This window comes from Xenopus laevis, chromosome 8L (assembly GCF_017654675.1).
Source record: "Xenopus laevis strain J_2021 chromosome 8L, Xenopus_laevis_v10.1, whole genome shotgun sequence".
Taxonomy (NCBI): Eukaryota; Metazoa; Chordata; class Amphibia; order Anura; family Pipidae; genus Xenopus; species Xenopus laevis.
The window spans coordinates 69,613,504-69,639,862 of record NC_054385.1 but is presented as its reverse complement, the minus strand read 5'-3'; the positions used below and the strand labels follow the sequence as shown (position 1 = coordinate 69,639,862).

At 39.0% G+C, this 26,359-nt stretch overlaps 1 protein-coding gene across 1 annotated transcript; it reads left to right on the top strand.

Moving 5' to 3' along the window:
* The first annotated feature begins 483 nt into the window (after nucleotides 1-483).
* On the top strand, nucleotides 484-26,354 carry shkbp1.L (SH3KBP1 binding protein 1 L homeolog). Its single transcript, XM_018229095.2, has 18 exons — nucleotides 484-650; nucleotides 1,074-1,127; nucleotides 2,244-2,289; nucleotides 2,965-3,038; nucleotides 3,127-3,185; nucleotides 3,261-3,341; nucleotides 3,532-3,702; nucleotides 5,213-5,303; nucleotides 6,947-7,137; nucleotides 7,702-7,817; nucleotides 8,144-8,231; nucleotides 18,462-18,578; nucleotides 19,372-19,542; nucleotides 20,381-20,536; nucleotides 20,787-20,883; nucleotides 22,355-22,539; nucleotides 22,686-22,818; nucleotides 23,786-26,354. Exons 1-18 carry the CDS (start codon nucleotides 592-594, stop codon nucleotides 24,345-24,347), a joined length of 2,451 nt encoding a protein of 816 aa, XP_018084584.1. The 5' UTR covers nucleotides 484-591; the 3' UTR covers nucleotides 24,348-26,354.
* The last annotated feature ends 5 nt before the right edge of the window (nucleotides 26,355-26,359 follow it).

The window sequence follows — 26,359 nt, the reverse complement described above, 5'->3', positions numbered from 1 at the left end:
ACTCCTCTGTAACGTATAACAATCCTTATACAAGAGGGGATACTTTATTCACTATATATTGATGGAGCTAGTCTTACTGAATTGTGTTCAGTGGTCGAGATACAGGTCTGGACTGAGAATTGAAATAGGCCCTGGCATTTCAGGTATACAGAGGCACAATCAGCCAGCCCCCAATAGTGACTTTCTATGGTATCTTATAGCAGCCAAACAGAACCTACAGATTGCCAGTCAGGGCCTGTCGAGATATACACCTACATGAACCCACTATAGACGACAACAATAAACTTGCTAGTTGGTTTAATAAAGATCCATCAATTTTAGTAATGACGAGAGCTTGTTTAAATAAAGATGAGCTCTGTATCACGCGAGGTTGCGCCACACCGACGGATGATTGGCACAAACAAAAACCAATCACTGTACTAGGTAAAGACATAAGGGGTGGGGCAGACAGAAAGAAAGAATGTGAGCGTTGAAAGGGGGCAGGATTCATTGGTTGAACTTGTTAACCAATCAGCGGAGGGATCGTCACTCGGGCGAAGTGTCCGGTGTTGCCGGAAGCATGGCTGCTTAGAGAGGAAGGGAGCGCCCGGCATGGAAGGGTTTGGGGGCTGTAGTGGGGATGTGATACACCTCAATGTTGGAGGAAAGAGGTTAGTTATTGGCCAATACGCTTCGTCACGCTACGTGTAAAGAGGATTGTGTGCAGTGCGGTGTGAGAGAATGTGTGTGTGTTGTTTTTATCTGGGTGGCATCTTGTTTCCATGCTGACATAAGTGTGCCTGATGCTTTGTCTAAGAAAATGTCACATTTAAAGTGTAAGTGCCAGAGACTAGAGCGTGGAATTCCCTGCTGTGTTAGGTGGGACCTGCTCTGCTATTTGTGTGATATCAATTTGATGGACTGTTGTTTCTTTTTTAACCCAAATTTACTGTGTAATTGAAACTTGCCTGTAGTATGAGTGAGTATAACAAATAAATAATGTAAATGGAATAACTATATGCCAAACATACTATGGATGTTTAATTATTTGTCACTGACTTCTGTCTTACGGCAAACATACAATTTAATTGTAGGTTCAGTACCTCCAGACAGACCCTGACATGGGCATCAGAATCTTTCTTTTCCAGGTCAGTATACAGTTATTGCCTTGAAAGATGAAGACCTATTTTAGAAGATGTTAAGCAGTTTATTAAAGCGATACTGACATAAAAATCATAGGAATGTGTCCGTATCAGTGGAGAGATGCTGCACGCCAAATATTTGCAGCCAAAAGCCCCCCAAATCGTGACTGAAAGATTCCGTGGAAGATCCCTTAGCTGTTTCGGAGGGTCAGCTTCATTAAGGTTCACCAGACTGGAGCAGCTTCGGGGGGCTTTTGGCTGCAAATATTTGGCGTGCAGCATCTCTTCATTGATACAGACACGTTCCTATTGTTTTTTTATAGCAACGTGTCTGTATCGCTTTGATGACAGTACAGTTCAACATTCACACAATTTATGAATAAAAATGTAAAATATGTAAAGTCGAGGTGGTGGCAGCTGTGAAGCATTTAACTCAAGAATATGTTAGTCAGTCTTGTGGGTGTCCATCATAGCCCTGCATCATACTGCCGCTAACACTTAGTAGCTACCTTTATACACCTATAGAAAATTTTGGTAATTTTTATTATTCGGGGAGGCCTATTTACTAATTTTTTAGGTAGAGAAAAAATAAATAATTGCATGTATAAAAAAAACACGGCAACAAAATATGCGCAACCTTTTTCCTCAATTTAATTTTTTTTTCGCAAGAACTAACTTGTTTAAGAAAATAAAATGAACAGAATATACATGGTTATGTGTGTTTTTTTTTTGTGGGGAAAAAAAATCTCAGACAAAAAATAAATGGGGGACTAAATAAAGAGACATGCTTTGTAAGCCAAGACTAGATCTGCTGCCAATGCACATGCTCCTGTTCAGCGATGACAGCCAGGGAAGTAAATGTGACGAAACTAAATTTGGCAGCTACCAACCCTGCTGTTTACCTCTGCTTGTAGAGAATAAATACTGGGGACCTCATTGTTTTTTGTAAATGTGTGCCACTGATGCAGTTGGCAAACAGAAACTATGCAGATCTGCTAAAGCTTAAAATAGTAGCATGGGGGCTTTTGTTCACCTTTTAAGGGTATCTTTTATGCTTAATAAATGCCAGACAAAATACAAATGAAATATAAGTAAAATATCGTTTTCCTTTTATTCCTCCAGCCTCCTGAGTGGTCGCATTCCTACACTGAAAGATGAAACTGGAGCTGTGAGTTTTATGTATTTGCTTTCCAACTGCACTTTAAAAAACCACTGTATAAGTGGAAGAACTGTTGTAATATTTGCTTAAAGTAGTTTGTTTTACATTAATGTGTTTTAATGGGTTAGAAGGTGCATTAGTACTAATAATTATTGTTTTATTAATTGCAGAGTATTTATACTTGCCAATTGTTTTCCATGAATTCTAAACTAAGCAGCTTTACTGGCCTTTTGATCTGAGCAATGAGACTGATGCTCCAGTATTTGTTTTTAATAATCCAGCTACATCTGTAGAAATTACATTTCAACTAATTTTTGAGTCCTTTGGCAAAAGTATTGCAAGCAAGCATGTGCCACCTGAATGCTGCAGGCATTATTTCCAGAAATGCTTGATTTTTATATGGTTAAAAAACTGCCTTTGTGCTTTGATTCGTGGCACTTGCTGTGTTAAATACACAAAGGAAGATCCATTGTGTAGCCAATCCCTGTAAGCTTTCCAGGGGCATACTTGGTGCCATTACTGGGATATCAAGGCTGCACTGCCCTCCCTTTACAATGAACACAGCCAGGTATTTTGCTACCGTAGCTACTCATTTTTTTAAAATGTATGGTTTTCATTGTCAGAAAACAAGGTTGAAGGTACATGGTATTTTCTTTCATCCCCTTTATACATTTGCCATTTCAGATTTTTATAGATCGCGATCCTACAGTGTTTTCTCCAATATTAAACTTTCTCCGCACCAAAGAACTTGATACCAGGTGGGTAAACTACAGGCTGTTATTAGTGTGTTAGTGGACTTACAGCCTCTCTTTTCTCAATTGTTTTCTTTTCGTCTTCTCTTTGTAGAGGTATTAAGAGTTCTGTCCTGCTACATGAAGCAGAATTTTATGGCATCACCCCGCTAGGTAATTCTAAGGTATAATTTCACTTGAATTTGTTATTCTGTTGTACAGCGTATTAACTATATTTTCCATTCTCAGTCAGGCGTTTGCAGCTGTGTGAGGAGTTGGACCGCTCCTCTTGTGGGAGTGTCTTGTTCAATGGATACTTGCTTGCACCAAGTAAGCTATTTTTAATTGATAAAGTCAGATTGTACTGTTTTTAGTACATTAGAACTAATAATACTATTTTCCCTATAAACATTAATTGTGACTTGAAAACTTGTACCTGCCATTATCACCCTACAGTGTTATGAAAGGGTGTCCTATATATCTACACATTATTCATTGAAACCTGTTTCCCTTTATTCAGTTTTTCCCGCAAAAAGAAGGAATCGGCACAGTGTTTCTGGTCTGCAGGTCAACTCCAGAAGTGGTTTTAATGAGCGGGTTCCTGTCAGAAGAAGTAACACAATGCCTCCTAACCTGGGGGGAGCTGGTTTCCTGGGGCGTTTGCTAGAAGACCGATGCTTTGGAAATGGAGGTTGTCTGTGTCTGACTTTATTACTTTTATGCTCAATAATATTTATTGCTGTTTGCAAATAATTTATTATATTTGTTACCTGTTTGCCTTTCGACAAAGGCGAGAGATCTGGCTGCAGACAGGTGTCTGTGTTTGTTTCAGTCGTTTATGAATTTACAGTAAGATTGCTTGTTCAAATATCAATTTGATTGGCCATAAATATGTGTTTATCAGCCCATTGGCCTACTGAGCTGATCCACCTGTGTTTGGACAGAATTCAGGGAGACACAAACCTAATTAATGGTGATCACTCCTGTGTAAACCTTTTGTGGCCTCAGGCTGCTAAACGAATCCCCCTACATTGGGATCATATTTTTTTCGAAGAACCATGGCCAGGACTTCACTGTGTCTAAATAACACGTGCAACACTGTGTACAGACTGTAGATTTGCATAAGATGGATGATCTATGGATCTATGATAAATAATTACATTTAACGGTAAACTCGGGTATCAGAGTTGAGAAAATATTTTCAAAATCTATTGAATTATAATGGAAATTTATATTTAACACCCTATAGGCTCTGCCTCCAATAGTTGTATTTTGCAAAGGAAAAGTTTCAAGACAAGAACTGTAGTTTCTTGTAAACAAATATAAAAAATGCAGAGATTAAATAGAATTCATAATTAAAAGAAATTTGTAATAACTGTGACTGAGCTGATGCCTTTTGCAGCAGAATAGTTTTAATATAATCATACAGTACAAATGAACTTTAGGAAGATGTTCTACTTCTACTTTGAAAGTGCATGTAGCATTTCTTTGTACTGGGAAAACTGCCACCTCTATTAAATAATTTGTGTCATCTTTTATAAAGAAGCTTCTGCCATGCCACACAAAATCCCAGCAACTACCAGCAAGCACTCACTGCCTGTCTCAACACAACCCTCCTCTGTTATCTTAATTAAGGAATCTGAGGCTGTAGCTCAATGGGTGTTTGGGAAGGCAACAAGACTGCTGTGTTGTAGCACTGAGGAACAATGATAATATTTTATTTTTTATGGGGTGACAGCATTCCTTAAAGTAGTTACTCCTAAACTGTGGCGCTGCCCCCCCCCAAGGGGCCTAGAAAGAGTTGTTGGAGGTGGTGGCAGCCTAAAGGCTAGTTAGGGCGAGATTTCCAGAAAATACTTACTTGCTCTTAGATACTCTTGGAAGCCCAACTTTACTGTTATTTATGCAACATTTGGAGTGAATTCTTATTTGTTGACCAATATTCTTTTGAAATTCTTTTGCTTAGCAGTTGCAGCAGTGCCTTTATACATCTCTAATTTTGTTATGATCAAACGCAAAGACAGGACAGAACCAATAAAGGTCCAAAAAGGCATCTTATAATTAAATAAATTATGTCCTAATGCTCTTTTCTGTTGTTTATAACATGAATGTCAGTATACACATTTTTTACTCTACTTTCCTTCTAAGTTTCTGTAAGTCCTGTGTTCCCATCTATTTATTCTAAACTTCCTTTGGTGCAGTGTTTCCCTCTGATCCTGGCATGGTGCGGATCATATGTGGGCATCATAACTGGATTGCTGTGGCCTATGCTCAGTTCATAGTCTGTTACAGGTGAGAAAGGGAGATAAGCAAAATGTATAAACTTTTTAGAAATGCATGTAGGGTGGACTATTTATAAATAATAATTTATATTAGCACAGACTAATGAAGTTATTCGTAACACGCATTTGCAGTGATGTGCAAGCCAATCGTACAGATTACATACAAATACTTTGATGTCTGCCTAGTTTCACTGGGTAAGCATCAAAAACATCTATCACGAGCATGTATGTGTGGTCTGCAACTAGACATTTTCCAGTAAGCTGGAAAGCCACCAGCTTGCTAAATCATATAATGAGGATACTATCAATAGACACAATTAAAGAGCCTCATCTTCTTATACCTTATCTTAAGAATGAAAATTGATTTGCAGTAGTAAGCAATGGTTTCATTGCCACCATAGAAGCATACTGGTGCATATGCTTAAGAGGACCATTCACTTTAAGGACAGGAATTTGCATTGATAGAAGTATGTAAAAAAAATAATAAGATATTTTGGTCATTTATTTATGTATGCATAGGAACTAAATTCTATTATTAAACCGTTTGCATTTTATGAAAAGAAAATACTTTTGATGTGCAGTGGATGTTTGCACAATAGCCCCATTTCCCACAGAATAAAAACTTTGGCTTGTGCTGGCATGCGTAGATTTCAGCATCGAGATTGCACAGTTAATCACATGATAAATCTCAATGGTTTCCTCAGAAGATCCTTTTTTTATGACATTTTTTTGTTTACAAAGCTGAGGAGTTAGGCAATCATATCCTTCTCTTTGTTTTGAGTGTTCATATTTTAAAGGGGTTGTGCACCTTTGAGTTAACTTTTAGTATGATGTAGAGAGTGATATTCTAAGCCAATTGGGTTTCATTTTTTATTTGTGGTTTTTGAATTATTTTGCTTTTTACTCAGTAGCTTTCCTGTTTGTAGCAGTTTCAGCAGTCTGGTTGCTAGGGTGCAAATTATCCTCCCAACCATGCATTGATTTGAGTAAGAAACTGGAATATGTATAGGAAAAGGCCTGAATAGAAAGATGAGTAATAAAAATATCAAAATGTATTAATAAAATCAAATTTTTTAAACTTGGATGAATTAAATGGACCCAAAAACTTTCTCCAAAAAACACTTGAATGTCAGAAATGCTGCAAACAACTTTAAATTGATCTCTGCACCTCTCCAATTGACTTAAACAGCAATCCGGCAGGTTTTAGGTGGTAAATAGTCTGAAGGGCCAGAGGATGATAAATCTTGAAAATATAGTTCCAATTTTTTGAAAACTCAAATCTAATTTGAATAACTCCCTAGTCGAATTTGACAGTTTTGACCAGTCGGACCCCCCCCCCCCCCAAAAAAAATATATAGCATATTACATGGAAGGCCGGCAAAATAAGAAGGCTATATATTTAAAAAAAAAAATGAAGAGCAATTGAAATGTCGCTACGAATAGGACATTCTATAACATGCTTAAAATTAAAGAGGTAGTTCACCTTTAAATTAACACGTTTAAATCCTTTAACCTGGTTTACTCATAATGATAATGAATACACCATAATTAGTAGGAATTATTTTCTTACTTTATATCCTGTGCTCAAAGGCTGTTTTTGTTTTTTTTCCATTATTCCTGTTATTCTGTTATTCCATCTTGTTATTTTTTTAGGATGAAGGAAACATCAGGTTGGCAGCTGGTCTTCACTAGCCCCTGTCTGGACTGGGTAATAGAAAGGGTTGCTCTGAATGCCAAGGCAATGGTTGGAACACTGGGAGATAATGATAAGATGCTGGCAGTCTCCTCCTGTAGTGAGATCATCCTTTGGGCCATTAGTGGGGACAGCAGTGGGAGTGAGATAGGTAAGTTGCAATGGCTTATTTTATAATATGAAAACAATTAGAGAACTCTAACTGTGCTATAACCACTGACTCATAGCTGAAGGCTAGCCCTGTAAGTAGAATGAAAAATGACATTAGAAACACTTGAGCTGCATATGTATGTATTCCCACCATGATCAGTTTTCCATCCTAGTCCTTTCCTAGTTCGGCAATGAGCTTTTCCCATAGCATAACAAACCCAGAAACATAGGTGCAATGGAGGCAAATGGTTAAAGGACCTGCCTTCAATGCATGTTCCCGGTACTGCAACTGCACCTTGGCATGTGTTGTGCATTAAAACATTTGTAGATACTTGGCTTATTTAAAGGTGTGCAGATCATCCCATTAACTGGAGAAACTATATGCAAATAGTTTTAAGACATTTTAATTTTCTGTTGTTACTGGTCCTTTAAAATGTGTAAAGTTTGCAGCTTTCATCATTGTGCTCCTTTTATTGTAGCCAATAAAATTTAATTACAACTGTGTCTTTCTACAGAGCTTGTTGATTTACCACTGTGCTCAAGCTCCTTATTATTTTTTTTCTAGGTGTTTTTAGTCTGGGGGTACCTGTTGAGGCCTTGTTTTTTGTGGGCAACCAACTAATAGCCACAAGCCACACAGGGAAAATTGGTGTATGGAATGCTGTGACTAAACACTGGCAGGTGATGACTCTGTAAACTATTCCCTTTTCCATTTGTAACATTATCTGTTTCCTTTTTGTATGTTTTGTACCTTTTTGTTCTTCCGTTGTTCACTTTCCTATATGTAGTTCTTTCCAAAACTGAGAAAATTGTTTCATTTATTTTACTAAATGTCCGTGTCTTATTTGTATACTTTTTCTTTTAGCCAGTCTAATTTCTGTCTGGGACTGGACTCTATTTCAGCACTTTTCTATTAATTCTTGTGCTTTTCAGCTACTACTTTTTTCCCCCATGCACTCAACACTTTCCTCCATTTTTAATATGACCTACATTATATTCTGTGGCAGATTCAGGACGTTGTACCAATTAACAGCTATGACACTGCTGGTTCCTTTCTTCTGTTGGGATGTAATAACGGGTCCATTTATTATGTAGGTAAGGAGCACCCCACCAACCTCTTTGAGCAATACTGGAACACAAAGATTTGACTAAAACTTTTATTACTATTTTAGTATTGTTATAACCTGTTTGACCTTCCTGTTCATATGAAAGTACTAAGAAATATGTACTGGTTCCAGGGTTTCCCACACTAAAAAGTTTTTCTTGTTTACTTAACTTTTACTTCCACTCTCCATCTATGCGGGACACTCTTTGCTACAGATTACTGTGAGCTATGTCTCACATGGTGCTTTTTCAGCTGCAGGTACTACTCTGAACCACCCAGGTCTGTAAGCAGTGATATTGATGACAGGTAGATGTCGTAGCTGTCAGTGCTTACTCGTGGTATTGGTGTTTTCTCTGACAGTACAGAAAATGCCATGTTTTGCCTAACCTTTAATGTGGCCTACACAGGCTTGTTGATATAGTGTTACCTTTGGAGCACCCTCGAAAACAAATATAAAAATAAAATATTAAAATAAATCCCATCTGACAAAAAGTAGGTGAAACCTCTAAAGCAGTTCATCAAAAAGCCATCATAGAGGGGTCAGTGCATTGGCTATGGGGGCCCAGCCTGAATGCCTTTTAGGCAGGATTGAGAAAGTGGCAAGTTTCCATTCAATATACTGCTGGATACCACTTTAAACATCTATGAGGATGAACTTTAGGTTGAACACTTATGTGCTGTCCTAGATATTCTCAGAAGTGCCTGGATAGGTAATACAGCAATGTTAAATGTATCATTACCCTTGTTAAGAGATGAAGCTTGAATTTAAAATGTCTTTAAACCACTGATTTAGGCCTTTGCTCCTAGTGCCCTTAATTAGTCTCCCGTCCCCCCACACTAAGATTGGTCTTTCTGTTTTCGTTTTCAAATATTCTTTCATTTCAATAGACACTTGTAAATAGACTTTGAGTTGCTTGAAAAAGGATCTGTTGTATCCGAAACGTCGCTATGCTATTGTTGGGATAAAAGTGGTTTTAATACCAAATTGGAGTGCTGCAATTCGTGTATACATTGAATGGAGGTATGTGACGGTGAACATACTTTGTTGCGTGCACCCAAGTAAGACAAAGGACTATTTAAGCATATAGAGTGCTGGATAACAGCTGTGAAATAGACGTTGAGTAGGGCCAGGATTGTAGTTGAGGCTGTCCTGACAATGCAATAATTCTGGGGCCCCAACCTAAGTGGAAACATCATAACATGACATCATAAATAAGGCATATGCAACCCCCAGACAGCTTTGGAATTGTACCTAGCAGACTGCATGTTGGGACCGTCTAATGTTTATATACTCTAAATCAGGGCTGTCCAACTTCTGTGGTACCGAGGGCTGGAATTTTTCTGCCCTACATAGTGGAGGGGCGATAATGGAAACCAGTGAAGACCAATTCCTGTTTTTAAACCACACCCACTTTAACCCACACCTATGTTACCACAACACCATGTTAACATTAATGGTGGTAGCACACCAAAAAACCAAATGATTGGTGCTCACTGCAGGGATATCATTTATCACTCATGTGAAAAAAGTAGTCATATTAAAGGAATTGCTCAGTGTAAAAATAAAAACTGGGTAACTAGGCTGTACAAAATAAATGTTTCTAATTAAGTTAATAAGCCAAAAATGTAATGTATAAAGGCTGGAGTAACATAATAACCAGAACACTACTTCCTGCTTTTCAGCTCACTTGGTTTCCACTGATTGTTTACTAGGCAGTAACCAATCAGTGACTTGATGGGGCCACATGGGTCATAACTGTTACTTTTGAATCTGAGCTGAATGATAAGGATCAATTTCAAACTCATTGAACAGTTATTTCCCATGTGGCCCCCCTTATAGTTACTGACTAACTCAGAGTTAGAGAGCTGAAAAGCAGGAAGTAGTATTCTGTTATGTCACTCAACATATTAACTATATTAGAAACATTTTTTATTTTGTACAGCCTATTTTCTCTATTTTTATTTTTACATTGAACTGTTCTTTTAAGACCTATCCTTAAATCCATATGCCTCCTCCTCCTCCTGTGGATAACACAGCACCCCCCCAGCACATGATTAAACATCTTAGGGACCCCTAACAATTATTTTCAAATGCAAACAAACTCCCAAAACAAATACCAGGCTTATGTTTCGCAGGCAGAACAGGCCTGTCAGTTTTGCTGTTACTGTTCCTTTAGATACTGGATTGTTGAAGTATGTTTGCTAATCTTAATGTGGAATTATTCACTAGGTCAATTGCAGGATCAATGTGTTGTTATCTAGCTACAAATTTCTTCTATAGACAGGAAACCAGTGGGCATTTTATCTGGACTGGTAGCTATATGTTCTCTTAATGTCATGCACTGGGGTAACCTGCAGTATGTTTAACATCTGTAACTTAACGTCGCATTTGTACTCCTTCCTGATACTATTTATTAACCCTTTAAATGCCACAGATCGTAGAATCTACGTTCTGTGGCAAAGGTACTTGAAATGCCACAGAACGTAGATTCTACGTTCTGCAGCACTTCCGGGTTCAGAAGCGGAGGAGCGGCTGTTAGAGCCGCTCGCTCCGTTCCTGCTCGATCCCCTGCCCCTAGGCAACGAGCAGAGCAGGGGATCGAGTGGCCCCTGGGGCGCGATCGCCCAGGGGCCCAAAAACAGCAGCAGGCACGTGTTACTTACGTGTCCTGCTGCTGCAGCCTGCACCGGATCGACGATCTCCGCCCCCACAGCACACAGACAGGAACCACGAGGCAGATGTCTTCCAGGGAGTCTTCCTGATCGCCTGCAACAGTCTCCAGCGATTTTTTCAGGTTAGTGCAACAATTACACACACAAACACACCAACACACACTTATTACAGTAATACACACTTAGATTCACACTTACACACACTTACACATACATTTTTGGGGATTGGGGGGGTCACTTACACTCACTGCACTTACACACATGTGCACACGCACACACGCACACATAACATGTAATTTACCATTTGTACACACGCACACGCACATACATGGCATTGTGGCTTTTTTTTTTTTTTCTTATCGCATCGTCTCTTTTTTTGGCTGAAAAAAATGTTTTATTGCCATTACGAATAGCGTATTCGCTAACCGTACTGTGCAATATCTTTTTTATGTTATTTCGGTGATTATATTGCAATTTTGGGTATTTTGGTGCATTTTTAGCCATTTTATTGAATTTTTAGCCATTTTATTGCATTTTCAGCTCTGCGTATGTTGTGTTCACTTGTTTCTAGCCGTATAACCTGTTTGGCCCAGCTAAAATATTCAAACTGTGATTCTGACGGCCGATAACACTAGTCTGGAAAAAAAACATTGATTTTTGTGGTTTTATTGGATTTTTTTGCATTTCACTCTTTACTGCCTTATTTTGTTTTGCCTTGTAAATTTTATCTACTTTATATCCATTTGGGGGTCTCTGTGCGCCACATAGTTTGGTATATCTATGCATATTGGGCATCAAAGTGTTCAGTAGACCCCTGGCGTTCATATTTAGGATGTTTTATGCTGATACGTTACGAAATGTGGGGCATATAATGGGGTAAAATTCAAGCTTTGTGACGATTTTCAGAAATTTGATAAAAACCGTTATGTTCAGCATTGCTTTGCAGTTTGGCAGTTTGCAGTAGAAACACTTATTTACCCATATTGGATTCGTCAGAATGTGTACTTTCTGAAAATATATGGTTTTCTGGGGTCTCTGTACTGTTAGGGGGGTCTAATGTCGCATAATACACACACCAGGTGCTCATATTGCAGCAGCCAGCGCGTCAGCCGTGAAAATGTATATACACTATTGTCATTTGGGGGTCTCTGTACACCACATAGTTTGGTATATCTATGCATACTGGGCATCAAAGTGTTCAGTAGACCCCTGGCGTTCATATTTAGGATGTTTTATGCTGATACGTTAAGAAATGTGGGGCATATAATGGGGTAAAATTCAAGCTTTGTGACGATTTTCAGAAATTTGATAAAAACCGTTATTTTCAGCATTGCTTTGCAGTTTGGCAGTTTGCAGTAGAAACACTTATTTACCCATATTGGATTCGTCAGAATGTGTACTTTCTGAAAATATATGGTTTTCTGGGGTCTCTGTACTGTTAGGGGGGTCTAATGTCGCATAATACACACACCAGGTGCTCATATTGCAGCAGCCAGCGCGTCAGCCGTGAAAATGTATATACACTATTGTCATTTGGGGGTCTCTGTACACCACATAGTTTGGTATATCTATGCATACTGGGCATCAAAGTGTTCAGTAGACCCCTGGCGTTCATATTTAGGATGTTTTATGCTGATACGTTAAGAAATGTGGGGCATATAATGGGGTAAAATTCAAGCTTTGTGACGATTTTCAGAAATTTGATAAAAACCGTTATTTTCAGCATTGCTTTGCAGTTTGGCAGTTTGCAGTAGAAACACTTATTTACCCATATTGGATTCGTCAGAATGTGTACTTTCTGAAAATATATGGTTTTCTGGGGTCTCTGTACTGTTAGGGGGGTCTAATGTCGCATAATACACACACCAGGTGCTCATATTGCAGCAGCCAGCGCGTCAGCCGTGAAAATGTATATACACTATTGTCATTTGGGGGTCTCTGTACACCACATAGTTTGGTATATCTATGCATACTGGGCATCAAAGTGTTCAGTAGACCCCTGGCGTTCATATTTAGGATGTTTTATGCTGATACGTTACGAAATGTGGGGCATATAATGGGGTAAAATTCAAGCTTTGTGACGATTTTCAGAAATTTGATAAAAACCGTTATGTTCAGCATTGCTTTGCAGTTTGGCAGTTTGCAGTAGAAACACTTATTTACCCATATTGGATTCTTCAGAATGTGTACTTTCTGAAAATATATGGTTTTCTGGGGTCTCTGTACTGTTAGGGGGGTCTAATGTCGCATAATACACACACCAGGTGCTCATATTGCAGCAGCCAGCGTCAGCCGTGAAAATGTATATACACTATTGTCATTTGGGGGTCTCTGTGCGCCACATAGTTTGGTATATCTATGCATATTGGGCATCAAAGTGTTCAGTAGACCCCTGGCGTTCATATTTAGGATGTTTTATGCTGATACGTTACGAAATGTGGGGCATATAATGGGGTAAAATTCAAGCTTTGTGACGATTTTCAGAAATTTGATAAAAAACCGTTATGTTCAGCATTGCTTTGCAGTTTGGCAGTTTGCAGTAGAAACACTTATTTACCCATATTGGATTCGTCAGAATGTGTACTTTCTGAAAATATATGGTTTTCTGGGGTCTCTGTACTGTTAGGGGGGTCTAATGTCGCATAATACACACACCAGGTGCTCATATTGCAGCAGCCAGCGTCAGCCGTGAAAATGTATATACACTATTGTCATTTGGGGGTCTCTGTACACCACATAGTTTGGTATATCTATGCATACTGGGCATCAAAGTGTTCAGTAGACCCCTGGCGTTCATATTTAGGATGTTTTATGCTGATACGTTACGAAATGTGTGGCATATAATGGGGTAGAATTCAAGCTTTGTGACGATTTTCAGAAATTTGATAAAAACCGTTATGTTCAGCATTGCTTTGCAGTTTGGCAGTTTGCAGTAGAAACACTTATTTACCCATATTGGATTCGTCAGAATGTGTACTTTCTGAAAATATATGGTTTTCTGGGGTCTCTGTACTGTTAGGGGGGTCTAATGTCGCATAATACACACTCCAGGTGCTCATATTGCAGCAGCCAGAGCGTCAGCCGTGAAAATGTATATACACTATTGTCATTTGGGGGTCTCTGTGCGCCACATAGTTTGGTATATCTATGCATATTGGGCATCAAAGTGTTCAGTAGACCCCTGGCGTTCATATTTAGGATGTTTTATGCTGATAAGTTATGAAATGTGGGGCATATAATGGGGTAAAATTCAAGCTTTGTGACGATTTTCAGAAATTTGATAAAAACCGTTATGTTCAGCATTGCTTTGCTGTTTGCCAGTTTGCAGTAGAAACACTTATTTACCCATATTGGATTCGTCAGAATGTGTACTTTCTGAAAATATATGGTTTTCTGGGGTCTCTGTACTGTTAGGGGGGTCTAATGTCGCATAATACGCACACCAGGTGCTCATATTGCAGCAGCCAGAGCGTCAGCCGTGAAAATGTCTATACATATTGTCATTTGGGGTCTCTGTGCGCCACATAGTTTGGTATATCTATGCACATTGGGCATCAAACTGTTTAGTAGACCCATATGTTTATATTTAGGATGCTTTATGCTGGTAATGATACATGGACAATACGATGCTGGAAAGTTGAAGCTTTGAGGCAATTTCCAGATATTTCACCAAAACCGCCAAATTTGGCAAAGCCTTGCGACTCAGTAGTTTGGAGCAGAAAGGCATGGGTACCCATTTTAGATTCTGTAGAATGTGTACTTTCCAAAATATATGGGGTTGGGGGGTAAACATCTATTTCTGTGTTTTTACCCCACAAAAATGCAGTGAATGTGTTAATTTTTCATTAGCTGAAGTTACCCACCGGACAATTTGTATGTGCTAACTTCATTTTGGGGCCTCTAAATGCCATATACTTTGGTAAACTTATGAACGATGGCCACCAAAATGTTCTGAGGAACCCTGGCAATCATATTTAGGGTGCTTTTTCTTAGTACGTAATGACACATGGGTGATATGGTGCTGGGAAGTTGAAGCTTTGAGGCAATTTTCAGATATTTCACCAAAACCGACAACTTTGGGAAAGCCTTGCGACTCAGTAGTTTGGAGCAATAAGGCATGGGTACCCATTTTAGATTCGGTAGAATGTGTACTTTCCAAAAATGTATGGGTTTGGGGGTAAACATATATTTCTGTGTTTTTACCCCACAAAAATGCAGTCAATGTGTTGATTTTTCATTAGCTGAAGTTACCCACGGGACTGTTTGTATGCGCTAACTTCATTTTGGGGCCTCTAAATGCCAGATACTTTGGTAAACCTATGAACAATGGCCACCAAACTGTTCGGAGTAACCCTGGCAATCATATTTAGGGTGCTTTTTCTTAGTACGTAATGACACATGGGTGATATGGTGCTGGGAAGTTGAAGCTTTGAGGCAATTTTCAGATATTTCACCAAAACCGACAACTTTGGGAAAGCCTTGCGACTCAGTAGTTTGGAGCAATAAGGCATGGGTACCCATTTTAGATTCGGTAGAATGTGTACTTTCCAAAAATGTATGGGTTTGGGGGGTAAACATATATTTCTGTGTTTTTACCCCACAAAAATGCAGTCAATGTGTTGATTTTTCATTAGCTGAAGTTACCCACGGGACTGTTTGTATGCGCTAACTTCATTTTGGGGCCTCTAAATGCCAGATACTTTGGTAAACCTATGAACAATGGCCACCAAACTGTTCGGAGGAACCCTGGCAATCATATTTAGGGTGCTTTTTCTTAGTACGTAATGACACATGGGTGATATGGTGCTGGGAAGTTGAAGCTTTGAGGCAATTTTCAGATATTTCACCAAAACCGACAACTTTGGGAAAGCCTTGCGACTCAGTAGTTTGGAGCAGAAAGGCATGGGTACCCATTTTAGATTCAGTAGAATGTGTACTTTCCAAAAATATATGGGTTTGGGGGGTAAACATATATTTCTGTGTTTTTACCCCACAAAAATGCAGTCAATGTGTTGATTTTTCATTAGCTGAAGTTACCCACGGGACTGTTTGTATGCGCTAACTTCATTTTGGGGCCTCTAAATGCCAGATACTTTGGTAAACCTATGAACAATGGCCACCAAACTGTTCGGAGTAACCCTGGCAATCATATTTAGGGTGCTTTTTCTTAGTACGTAATGACACATGGGTGATATGGTGCTGGGAAGTTGAAGCTTTGAGGCAATTTTCAGATATTTCACCAAAACCGACAACTTTGGGAAAGCCTTGCGACTCAGTAGTTTGGAGCAATAAGGCATGGGTACCCATTTTAGATTCGGTAGAATGTGTACTTTCCAAAAATGTATGGGTTTGGGGGGTAAACATATATTTCTGTGTTTTTACCCCACAAAAATGCAGTCAATGTGTTGATTTTTCATTAGCTGAAGTTACCCACGGGACTGTTTGTATGCGCTAACTTCATTTTGGGGACTCTAAATGCCAGATACTTTGGTAAACTTATGAACAATGGCCACCAAAATGTTCAGAGGAACCCTGGCAATCATATTTAGGGTGCTTTTTCTTAGTACGTAATGACACATGGGTGATATGGTGCTGGGAAGTTGAAGCTTTGAGGCAATTTTCAGATATTTCACCAAAACCGACAACTTTGGGAAAGCCTTGCGACTCAGTAGTTTGGAGCAGAAAGGCATGGGTACCCATTTTAGATTCAGTAGAATGTGTACTTTCCAAAAATGTATGGGTTTGGGGGGTAAACATATATTTCTGTGTTTTTACCCCACAAAAATGCAGTCAATGTGTTGATTTTTCATTAGATGAAGTTACCCACAGGACTATTTGTATGCACTAACTTCATTTTGAGGCCTCTAAATGCCAGATACTTTGATAAACCTATGAACAATGGCCACCAAAACTGTTTGGAGGAACCCTGGCAATCATATTTAGGGTGCTTTTTCTTGGTGCGTAACGATACATGGGTGATATGGTGCTGGGAAGTTGAAGCTTTGAGGCAATTTTCAGATATTTCACCAAAACCGACAATTGTGGGAAAGCCTTACGACTCAGTAGTTTGGAGCAGAAAGGCATGGGTACCCATTTTAGATTCGGTAGAATGTGTACTTTCCAAAAATATATGGGTTTTGGGGGGTAAACATATATTTCTGTGTTTTTACCCCACAAAAATGCAGTCAATGTGTTGATCTTTCATTAGCTGAAGTTACCCACGGGACTGTTTGTATGCGCTAACTTCATTTTGGGGCCTCTAAATGCCAGATACTTTGGTAAACTTATGAACAATGACCACCAAAATGTTCAGAGGAACCCTGGCAATCATATTTAGGGTGCTTTTTCTTAGTACGTAATGATACATGGGTGATATGGTGCTGGGAAGTTGAAGGTTTGAGGAAATTTTCAGATATTTCACCAAAACCGACAATTTTGGGAAAGCCTTACGACTCAGTAGTTTGGAGCAGAAAGGCATGGGTACCCATTTTAGATTCAGTAGAATGTGTACTTTCCAAAAATATATGGGTTTGGGGGGTAAACATATAATTCTGTGTTTTTACCCCACAAAAAATGCAGTCAATGTGTTGATTTCTCAGTAGCTGAAGTAAAGTCCTGAACAATTTGGATGTGCTAACTACATATTGGTGTCTCTAAATGCCAGATACTTTGGTAAACCTATGCATAATGGGTATCAAATTGTTCAGTGGACCCCTGGCAATCATATTTCAGGTGCTTTTTCTTGGTACCTAATATAGTTTGGGATATGCGGAGCAGCAAAATAAAACCTTTGAAATGATTTTTCAGAATTTTGAATTTTTTGTTGAAAAACCGCTATGTTCAGACAAGCTTTTATGTTTGGTAGTTGGGAGTAGAGAGACATAGTTACCCATTTTGTAATCGGCAGAATGTGTACTTTTCAAAAATGTATGGTTTTCTGGGGTAAACCTACGGTTTCAGGATTTTTTGCCTTGGAATCTAAAGCATGCCGTTTTCTGCCTTAGTGCTTTCAAAATTTGGTAATAGACTGCCGGGAGTTTTTGCTGTACAGAAATCCTAAATCTCCCTAAAACTATACATATCTGGTATTGGCACGTTCGAGAGACATAAGGCTTTCCAAATCAGTTGGATTTTCATCCGTAAAATGAAATATTTTTCTGGTATAAATTGATATACGATGAAAAATGGTAATTTTTCATTTTTTTTGGTATTTAGCACTATAAATTTTTTTGCACAGGTGTAAATACATGAAAACTCAGGCAGATTTAGAAAGCTCAGTTTCTACCGAAAAAAACAATGTATAGTTTTCCTAGGTAAACTATAGGTTTCCCCTCAGAAAATGCCCCTAAAGTGAGAGAGCACAAAATGTTTCAAAAACGGCTGGCATTTCGCGTAACCAAAATGTGAAATTCTGCTGGCACTTAAAAGGTTAATGTTTGGTGTTTATTAGTGTGATTAGTATTATTATTATTATTATTATTATTATTATTATTCAGTCCTCTAAATCTGTCACTATACAACCTAAGCACTCTCTCTTTTTGCTTTAGATGTCCAGAAATTCCCACTGCGCATGAAGGACAACGACCTTCTTGTTACAGAGCTTTACCGTGACCCATCCGAAGATGCAATCACTGCTTTGAGTGTCTACCTCACTCCCAAAACAAGTTTGTGCATTGTTCCTTTATGACTATATCCTCACAAAACTTATATATTTGCTATCTATGATTATGCATTGTTGTAAGTGAGGCCAGTTGATTGGATCAGAGCAGCACCATTTAGCTCAGGGGTGCCCAAACTTTTTGCAACGAGGGCCAGATTTGGTGAGGTGAAAATGTGTGGGGGCAGACCATTCAGCCTGACATTCTTTGAGCCATTAACATTAAATTACAGGAATCGAGCAATCAAAGCAGTAATATTTGGGCACATTAGTGAAATGATCTGCCACTTGGTCTATACTGCTGCCTTTGTGCTGAAGGTGTTGGCAATAGACATGTACTGGAACGTAGTGAAGCCATACTTCCGTATTGTTTACTGGACTGGCATGTCAGTATGTCTATTGACACCTTCAGCCCTAAAGAAGTATGCGAGAGCAGCACGTCACCTTCAGCACACAGGCAGCAGTATAGATCAAGTGGCCGATCATTTCACTAATGTGCCTTAATATTACTGCTATGGGATTCCTGATCGCACTGTGCTGGAGGGCCTCATTTTTATTAATTTCATGATGGAGGCTGAGGGCTGGTGTAAATTTGAAAACGGGCCGCACTTTGGACATGCCTGGTTTAGCTTCAGGTTGGTCAGTCTGATATAAGGCTGTATCCTTGTGTTCTGGAATAAAACTACTTATGATTTGACAAGTCTAACTGGAAGATTGGTCTTTGGAAGTGCCTGCTCTTTTTCTTCACACGCTTGTCTGCACCTGTGTGTGAGACTGATCAGATTTCTTCCCAACTGTAGGTGACAGTGGAAACTGGATAGAGATTGCATATGGCACAAGTTCTGGAGTGGTGCGAGTCATTGTACAGCACCCTGAAACAGTCGGGTCTGGTCCCCAGCTCTTCCAGACATTTACTGTCCATCGCAGCTCTGTCACCAAAATAATGCTGTCTGAGAGACACCTCATCTCAGGTAAAAGTAGAGAGAAACTTCAACGTAGCTGTTATATTCTACTATTCTCTAGCATTGTAACTATTTTAAGGTTTTATGTGTAGAGACCTAAAACTATTTTAAATACTCCCTCACCTTTTTTTTATATTTTTCTTGTGTAAACAAATCATTTTGCTGCTATGTTTGTGCTATAAGGTAACATGGAGCCCTGGAATTAGCACTTGCCTCGAGGAGGTGCTACTTTTATGACTGTTTCCTCATGGCGCCTAGACAACATGGTGCCTGTGCTTGTTGTACACGTAGGGGCGTATTTATTAACATTGGAGACAAACATCATGGGTGATGTTGCCAATAGCAACCAATCAAATCTGTGTTTTTTAACTTGTAGGTGACTGTTGAACTCTAGTTGCTGATTGGTTGTTATGGGCAACATCACTAGTGATGTTTGTCTCCAACATTAATAAATATGCCCCATAGTGTTACTTCGACCTTTTAGTGTTGAGGCTTCACTATTCTGATTTTAAGTTGACACTTGCCAACATGTTAAGCTGTGCAGTTATAGTGAGATAATAGGTCCTGTTTTGGGCAATTATCTGAATATTTGCAGTATCTCACTGGGAAAAGCTATGATAAGAGTTATGTGTAATGTGTATACAACAAATGATGTGTTATTTCTGTCAGATAGCATTGCCTGGCACTCCTCCATCAAACTACTATTTGGGTTTGTTACTGGCAAACCACAGATTCAGAGGTCTAGCTCTATGTTTTAACTAGTGTCAAGCCAATTTACTGTTCCTTTGCATTGAATTTGGGCAGCAAATTACAATTGTTTCAATGCATAACATATGTTTTAATTTAGTATGTGCAGATAATAACCATGTACGGACATGGACTGTGACTCGATTTCGTGGTATGATCTCCACCCAGCCTGGTTCAACACCTCTAGCTTCATTTAAAATCCTCTCCCTGGAGGACATTGATGGGCATGCTGGATGCAGTGCAGGGAATGACATTGGTAAGTTTCAGTGTTTGAAGAAAGGGGTACTGAAACATTCTTTCTGCTTACAGAAGTGTTTTAACTGCTGCTGTCTTTTGCTGGATGTCAGAAGTCCTCAAAATACCCCATGTGGTATAGGCCATAGAGTGCTTGTAAGGCTTATTATCTCCACATTTTTTTTAATGTTTTGAGAGATTATATCACAGTCCTTTTGTCTTGCTCTTTCTGGTTGAGGCAAGATTAGTTATTTTAGTTTTTAAATCATCAGGACCCTTTGGAGAACGGGATGACCAGCAAGTTTTTATCCAGCGTGTGGTTCCCGATTCTAATATTGTCTATGTTCGCTTGTCATCCACTGGGAAAAGGTAATTTAATTTTTATTCCAAGGTAATATAAAACTATAATCATTTTTTACTAAAAATACAGAGAAGCAACAGGGCGCATAGCGTTCTGTGTGTTCAGGGTTTTCTTTGTTGTCAGTCCATTTCTTGTTTGGCATTTCGTTGTAGCTGTTCATTTTTTTTTTTTTTCTGGACAATTTATTTATTTTAATGGATATGTAGCTCTAATACATCACTGGTCTATGTTCCATTTCATATGTTTCTATGTAGTGGGACACAGGCATTGGAACTAGGCGGGCATGGCCCGATAATCTTTTACTGCAAAACACTTTTATTCTGAAACTTTTAAAATGCTGTTTTACATACACACTGTTGTTTTTGGTACTGCTAATCGTGGACACCAGGGCTACCAAGGGCACGTTTTCCCTGATTCCCATTAATAAGCTCTTCTTTGGCAGTTCAGCTGTTTTTTCAAATACTCTGTAGTGAGGCTTGTAGTTAGTGTTATTAGTTGTAGTTATTAATGTGCAGCACAGAAGCTGGAAACCTAAACCAAACCAGCAAAATACTTGCTCAGTTTTACAACATTAAAAGTCATTCATAACTGAGAGCAGGCAGGGTAGTAGACAAGTGGATCATTGAAGTACTGCCATTTCCCCCATGTTTTTTTGTTTTTTTTCTATCATCCTTGCCTGCATTGTGGAACAGAAAGAAAATGGGAGACACACAATTGTGTGGCTACAACTGGAAATGCCTTTAATTGCTGGTAAAGCTGGATATTTAGACATAGGTGGTGCAGTAGTAGGGCACTGGTAGAACTTTCCCATTTTCATCTTCTGTTACTGCCTAACTGGCAGATCAATGTGGTGAAAGCATGGCTTCCCATCCTACCAGTTAGACAGCACTTCAGTTGCAGATACCAAATACCTGTCATGACCAATGGCTGGTTGGTTTTGTCCAGGACTCAAGGACCATCAAGTATTGCATCAAGAAAAATACTGAGCTGGGAAACAGACAGGCAGATGTAAGGCACTCATGCTTATGCTTTATTAAGGTAAAGGTGGAGTTAAAAGAAGGTAGGCACTTGTGCTGAACCTAGTCAGATAACATAACAAGGCTAATAAATATTGACACATGCAGGGTTAATAGACCAGTTTTCAGGATTACTGGTAGGCAAGATGTTGTCCAGGGTTCAGCACACAGGGGTTTCAATAGTCATGGCAGAGTGAGGGACAGTCCAAGGTATCACACAGCAGTACCAACTGCCTTTCTCTTTTTAATTTGCTTGGGCTGCTGATTCCACTACACTCATTATTTAATATGATGGTGATGACATTACCCATTTTGAAAATGGGTGTTGCTCAAATGGTAAGAATTTTTAACAGATTATAATTCTTAGAGATGAAGCTCATATTAAATTTTCATTTTTGCTATAGATCCATTTTAAAGTACAATATTATTTCTCTTCTCATTTTGTCTTGTGTTGTTTGTTTAGAATCTGTGAGATCCGTTCAGTGGACTGCACCCCAATCACATCTTTTACTGTCCATGAATGTGAAGGCTCAAGCCGTATTGGCTCCCGTCCTCGGCGTTACCTCTTTACTGGTCATGCCAGCGGATGTATCCAGATGTGGGATCTTACCACTGCAATGGAGGTAGCAAGCAAAGGGGAAAGTGGAGGTGAGAGTTAAAATTAATCTTCTTTAAATTCTTTTGCATAGGGCGGGGTAGGCAATTATTTCAGCTCTTTGTTGCAGTCTGGCATAGTAGCCTATTTTTTTATTTTTTATTTATTTTTTTTAATCTTGCTTTTACCTGCCCAACAGAACTTGGTGGCCTTACAGAGAAAGAGCTGCTGGAGCAGTTGGAACAGTGTGACTTGGCTTTGACCCGCACGCCTGATATGAGCCCTGCTGTTTCTTTCTCACATTCAGCCAACCCTCGTGCCTCTATAACCAGGTATTTCCACTGTCTACACACTGTCCCTAATAGACATGGAGAGTAGTGCAGTTGGTGAGATCATGCATCCTGTTGCTGCATTTGATTAATCATGTTGCTTTGAGAGGGGCGGATGCTTTAGGAGCGACAGCCCAGGGGACTATTTGTTATTGGAACAGACAGAGTTTGTAAACAGTTAATGTGTTAGCTTTTTGTTTGTTTTGTAGTATTGTCCCAATCCTTGTACACTTATATGGAGAAGTAGAGAATGCAGAGTGCCTAGTGCGGAGGCAGAATAATAATAGAAATACACTTCTGATCTAACTTCAGGTTCCTATAGATGCTGTATGTGTACTTATTTTCTTTGGGGAATACATCTCAATCCAGCATATTACCTAATAACAATAATACCTGGGAACTGAATTATTGATCATATGACAGGACTTTCTCTCTGTGTCTCTTTCCTTGTCATTCTTTCCTTCCTCCCTTCCTTTTTGACTTCTCTTCTTATGATCTATCAACTTTTCTTTTTCTGTGGCTTTTTTTTTTTTTTTTAACTTACACATACTTACCCAAACTCCATTTAAATTGACTGCATCTCCAAACTACATATATGGGCAGGTTCACAGTTTCTGCCTTATTTTGGCCATGTACTGTGTTGTGGAAATGATCTGTTCCACATCCTCTGCAGGATCTTTATCACAACGTATACTGCCAAAAAACATTATTCTTCATATATCCAGTAAAGCATTAACTATATCTGTTTTGGCAAAGGCTGTTGCACACAAGCTGGGCTATTCAAAAGTAAAAGGATGCTGAAATCATTTGCCAAAGAAATTAAATCTTTCTAACTGTTGTTTTTTTTCAAAGTGAGTCGAAAGTGAATTTAATGGGGTTTGGTACATACTTTGTATATTTACTTTTTGTACTTTGGTTTAATAAGCTATTATTAAATATCCACTGACTCCCCAATACATTCTTTCTGCAGCCTTCAGTCTCAACCGAGTGACAGATTTTCCAGGACTGTTTTTTCATCCTCTCAGCGACCTCCAATTCTGAATGTCCGACCCTCAGAAGGATGGGCTTCTTTGTGTAACCTTCAACCTAACCTTTCTGGTAGCTTTGGCTCTCTGCAGAAGTCTGACACTTTGCCCCGCTCCGGCTCCAGGCCATACAGAGCTCCGAGTAACCAACCACAGGTTGAGGCTAATGGCATGGCTGTTGCCATAGATACTACTTCAGCCCGTGTCAGTGGCAGCTTTGTGGAGCGCTGCCAAGAGCTTGCACGTTACACAGAGTCACAACATCTGGTTTCACACAGGTCAAGTTATGAGACTGTAGCAACCAGAATAAAAACCTCACGAGTTACTACTCCAGCGAGGCGACCAGCCTCTCCTACACCTCCACAACCTCCTCCACTCGGTATTGCCCCTTCTTCAGCTCAAAATGTACCTCCTACTTGTTCCTCTGCTGTGGGAGAGACATCTGCCTCTTCTCCCACTGCTACTAAGCTTACTCTCAAACCTCGGTTAAATGAGACCTCCTTTTGAAATAGTCTTGTACGAGTTACATAGATAAAGTAATGGCAGCTATTTTGATAGAACTCCCTCACACCATTAGTATTTATAATTGTAAAAGGTGCAGTTGTTTAGTATTACAGGTTATAAAAAAACAGTACAACTGCTCTAAATATACACTATTATTTGTATTCCTTAATTCCAGATTCATACAGATGTTATGATCTGTATAAAAAAAATCACTATTTTCACCTTTTGTAATGTCTATACAGATGTTATAGATTGTACTTAAATGCCCCTAAAAGTGGTCTGAATGGTATTATTCCTTTAGACTTTAAGGTAGAAACTCGGAGGTGCAAGGTGACACGAAAGACGCTCTAAAACAGAAAAAGTAAGGGGGCAAAATGCAAAAGAGAGAGTACAAAGCACACTGTTTATTTGTATCTTGCCCTAGTCTGAGGTTCAGCACTTTGCACTTCTAGAATAGAGTACAATAAGTTGTGCCTTACACTGTATGGAGTACTGCCTGCATTTGGTGTGCTGCATACAGAAAGGGCAGTAGATGTGTGACATGTCCCCTTTAATTTAACACATCACAGGCAGACTGCCAGGGGGCATAAGGAGCTGGATAGCCCTGTTATTAACATTTACTTATGGTGGGAATTATGTATAGGGCTGCCTTGCACCAGCCAGCACTTTGCTAAGCTCTGATTCGTGATCCAAAACTTGGTTAAGAACTGTGGATATACATTGGTTTCAATGTATATCCAGTGATAGTTCACCCTAAACAGGTCACAACCCATTGTGTTAACATCCATAATATGAGCTCTTATCTGCGGCATCTTCTATCTCCACTGGGAATTTTGTTTCTGCCTTTAGTACAGCTGTACGAGCTTATTCAGACTTCTACACTCTGGATAAACCTTGGTGGTTTGTCATTTCTGCTTCACAATAGTTTTAGAGACAAAATGTCATATATGTGGTAGAACTGATTTATTTAAACTCCAAAAAACATTGTTACAAAATCCATGACATTACCAGGCTGCTTCTAAGCCAACAGGTTTTTTAAACTCACGTACAATTAATATTTATCCAGAACCCTTAGAATGTAACTATCACCTTATTATTGTTTTATTTACAGTGCCTTACTAGATTTGTACCGATATTAAAGTCGAGTTATACTTCCAGCTTTAAATATTTCCATTAGGCAAATCCATTGGAAAAACATAAAGGTATATAGGCCCTTTAAACTGTGTGTGTATTTATTTAGTATATACAAACACATGCACTGCTTATTTAATAATGTTAGATATAATTGGTGCTGAGTGTTGTTTGTGTTGTATGGCTCACTGAATTTCATGCAATATGGCAGATACTATGTAACCCCTACTTAAACTGTGGATAGTGGCGCACTGAACTTTGTGTAACTTCTTGGTGACCAACTTTATTCACAACATTGGGGGCAGTGGCTTTTGTCCCAACCCAGGCATCTGTCAGGTCCCCAGCATTTAAATACTGTTCATATGTGTTACCAGTTTAACAATTCACATGTTCCAATGCCTCTCTGTGTTTGTTTCATTGTTTTACAAAGCTGCAACTAGTGAATCACTGGAGTAAAACCACTGAATATCCAGGCTGGTTCAGAACATATCTGTTCTTTGTAACTGTTCTTTGTAGGGATCCACTATTTTGGATTCGGCCCAACCCCTGAATCCTTTCAAAAGATTCGGCCAAATACCGAATCCTAATTTGCATATGCAAATTAGGGTTGGAAAGGGGTGTGAAGGCAAGCTGAAAATGCACATTTTGTGCTGAAATCCACCCTGTGCTGTATACACATGGAATGTGTACAGTTCCTCCACAGTGCTCAGTAGGCCCAATGTCCATAAAAACAGCACCGTGTTCACAGCATATTAAGCAGTGCTAGAAATGTGCTCTGGGGAAGACTCCTTTAAGTGTAACAAATATATGTAAATTGTTTTTCCACTATATATTCACTTAACAGCAATAAACTTTTTTTTTTGTTTGTTTTTTTTAAAACAATG

Coding starts and splice junctions, on each gene's coding strand:
- shkbp1.L (XM_018229095.2), top strand. CDS start 592: ATGGAAGGGTTTGGGGGCTGTAGTGGGGATGTGATACACCTCAATGTT. Junction 3,186..3,260: donor TTATGGCATCACCCCGCTAG/GTAATTCTAAGG, acceptor TTCCATTCTCAG/TCAGGCGTTTGCAGCTGTGT. Junction 22,819..23,785: donor CCTCGTGCCTCTATAACCAG/GTATTTCCACTG, acceptor TTCTTTCTGCAG/CCTTCAGTCTCAACCGAGTG.